Source organism: Nothoprocta perdicaria, unplaced genomic scaffold (genome assembly GCF_003342845.1).
Source record: "Nothoprocta perdicaria isolate Ctin4 unplaced genomic scaffold, notPer1 scaffold_556, whole genome shotgun sequence".
NCBI classification, from domain to species: domain Eukaryota; kingdom Metazoa; phylum Chordata; class Aves; order Tinamiformes; family Tinamidae; genus Nothoprocta; species Nothoprocta perdicaria.
This window is the reverse complement of record NW_020455817.1, coordinates 1-2,006: the sequence shown is the minus strand read 5'-3', so window position 1 is coordinate 2,006 and position 2,006 is coordinate 1. Positions and strand designations below refer to the sequence as shown.

Below are 2,006 nucleotides of genomic sequence, written 5' to 3'. Positions count from 1 at the left end.
TGACTCATCTCATGCCTGGGAACAGTGCATGCTTTCAGGGTAGGGAGTAGAAAGTTTTCATACTGTTAAACCCAAATCTATGGTAATCTTGGCCCCAAGCTACATTATGCCATGATTAACTAAGAATGAAACATTCTTAGATTACGGCTTAAAGTCTAATGTTTCCAAAAGGSTCRGATGCTCATGCTACTCATCTTGGTAATAGGTGCAGCACTTTTACCTCTGTTTGAAGTCAGCATAGAGGACTCTGCTGGGGAATCCCTTCCGGCAAATTCGGATCCCTTCCAGCACGCCATTGCACCGCAGCTGGTGCAGCACCAGCTCATGCTCCATGGCACCTAACAAACACCACCATTAATGATTTTAACATCACTRCTGGGCAATCTGCTGAAGAGCTCCCGTGGCTCAAGTTTTGCTCCTGCTTTATCTCCTTACCAGGGGTTTTTGTTTCATTTGGGATGATGCAGCGTACAAAATGGGGATGAGTGCTTCTCAGGTTGGCCATCAGCTTGTTTAGATTTTCCTGAGAGGTCATAAAGTAGAGTTTAAGAAGTCATTAATTGTAAGCACTACRTTCTTACTAACCAATATGTCAAACCGAGTGTCTCATACTGATAACTTATTGCTTATAACCTTAAAGTATTTTTTTTTCTTGAATCTTGGATTATGAATTCTACCATCTTGCGAAATCAAAAGTTTTTGAAAAGACTTTTTACAAATGGTAAAGAGTTTACTCTGCATTTTCAAAGACACTTCTCAAAGCCAGTGAACTCTGTGCTTACCCGGAAAAGAGCTGAGACGGTCTGGAAAGAAGAACCCTTCTTCTTACCACCCTTCTTGCCTCCACCACCAGCATCTGCAAAAGTGAAGGTAAAGAACACATGTTTTTAATGTTACCTTGGAGATCCCCCATTTCTATTATGAACAGATGCTCCACGTGGATTTTAAAGAGCTTACCTGCTTCCCCACCATAGGCAGAAAAGAGTAGGGCCAGTGTCTTCACAGATGATTTCTGGTAGAGCCCAATGACAGTTTCRTTCARGGGGTCCTTGTTCTTCTCAAGCCAGCCAGAGATGTTGTAGTCCACTGTGCCAGCGTAGTGCACCAGGGAAAAGTGGGCCTCAGCCTTGCCTTTGGCAGGCTTGGGCTTCTGGAAGTTGTTGGACTTGCCCAGGTGCTGGTCATAGAGYTTGTTCTTGAAAGAGGTGTCAGTTGCCTTGGGGAACATGCACTCCTCTTCCAGGATGGAGAAGATGCCCATGGGCTGGAAGACATCATAAGAAAAGCCAAAGAAAGATTACGATGCTGCGAGACTTAGGCCATGAACCTAAGTATAGGTCTTAGGCCTGCGTCTGTCAGGGCTTGTTCTTGGTCAGTAAACTTATTTCTGCCTCCCCTTCCCTTCACATCCAGGAGCCTGTCTTCAYGGAWTCGGTAAGAGTATTGGTGCAGCTCTAGTTAGAAAGGGCAGTACGGTCAGTAGGCGCGTTTAGAAAAATAAGTGGATGAACAGCTGCAGGAGATGCCCTGTTTTGKGAATTTAGTCTAGACGGTATTTATTTTTCAAATTTRTCTTTGAGGAAAAGAGAAAGGAGAACAACTGTAGTCTATCAAAGAATTCTGTTACTGGGAGGATCTTTTCCATGCTTGAAGACAGGGCAAGAGGGGACTGATGACACARTTTTGCGCTTGTCCTTCTTTCCTTACCTCAAGATAAAATAAATTTCAAGACAAGAGATTAGGTTTAGCCTGGTACTGAATGTCTGGGTGTGAGTGTGAAGGATTTTCTGTCAGCTGAATCTGGCCTAGAAACATCACAAAATCATAGACATGGATGGAATAGGTACCTTCTCAATGAGTTCAATGCAGGCAGCCAGGTCCATCCCAAAGTCAATGAACTCCCATTCAATGCCTTCCTTCTTGTACTCCTCTTGCTCCAGCACAAACATGTGGTGGTTGAAGAACTGTTGCAGTTTCTCATTGGTGAAGTTGATGCAGAGCTGCTC

General features: G+C 44.0%; 1 protein-coding gene across 1 annotated transcript in view; it reads right to left on the bottom strand.

Moving 5' to 3' along the window:
• Positions 1-2,003, bottom strand: part of LOC112955315 (myosin heavy chain, skeletal muscle-like) — a gene marked incomplete at its 5' end in the record, with an annotated part of 11,242 nt that extends 9,239 nt beyond the window's left edge. Inside the window, 5 exon segments of the mRNA XM_026048590.1 lie at positions 221-338; positions 436-523; positions 783-856; positions 958-1,264; positions 1,848-2,003. Of these exon segments, the coding sequence (XP_025904375.1) occupies positions 221-338; positions 436-523; positions 783-856; positions 958-1,264; positions 1,848-2,003 (743 nt within the window).
• Positions 2,004-2,006: the final 3 nt, after the last annotated feature.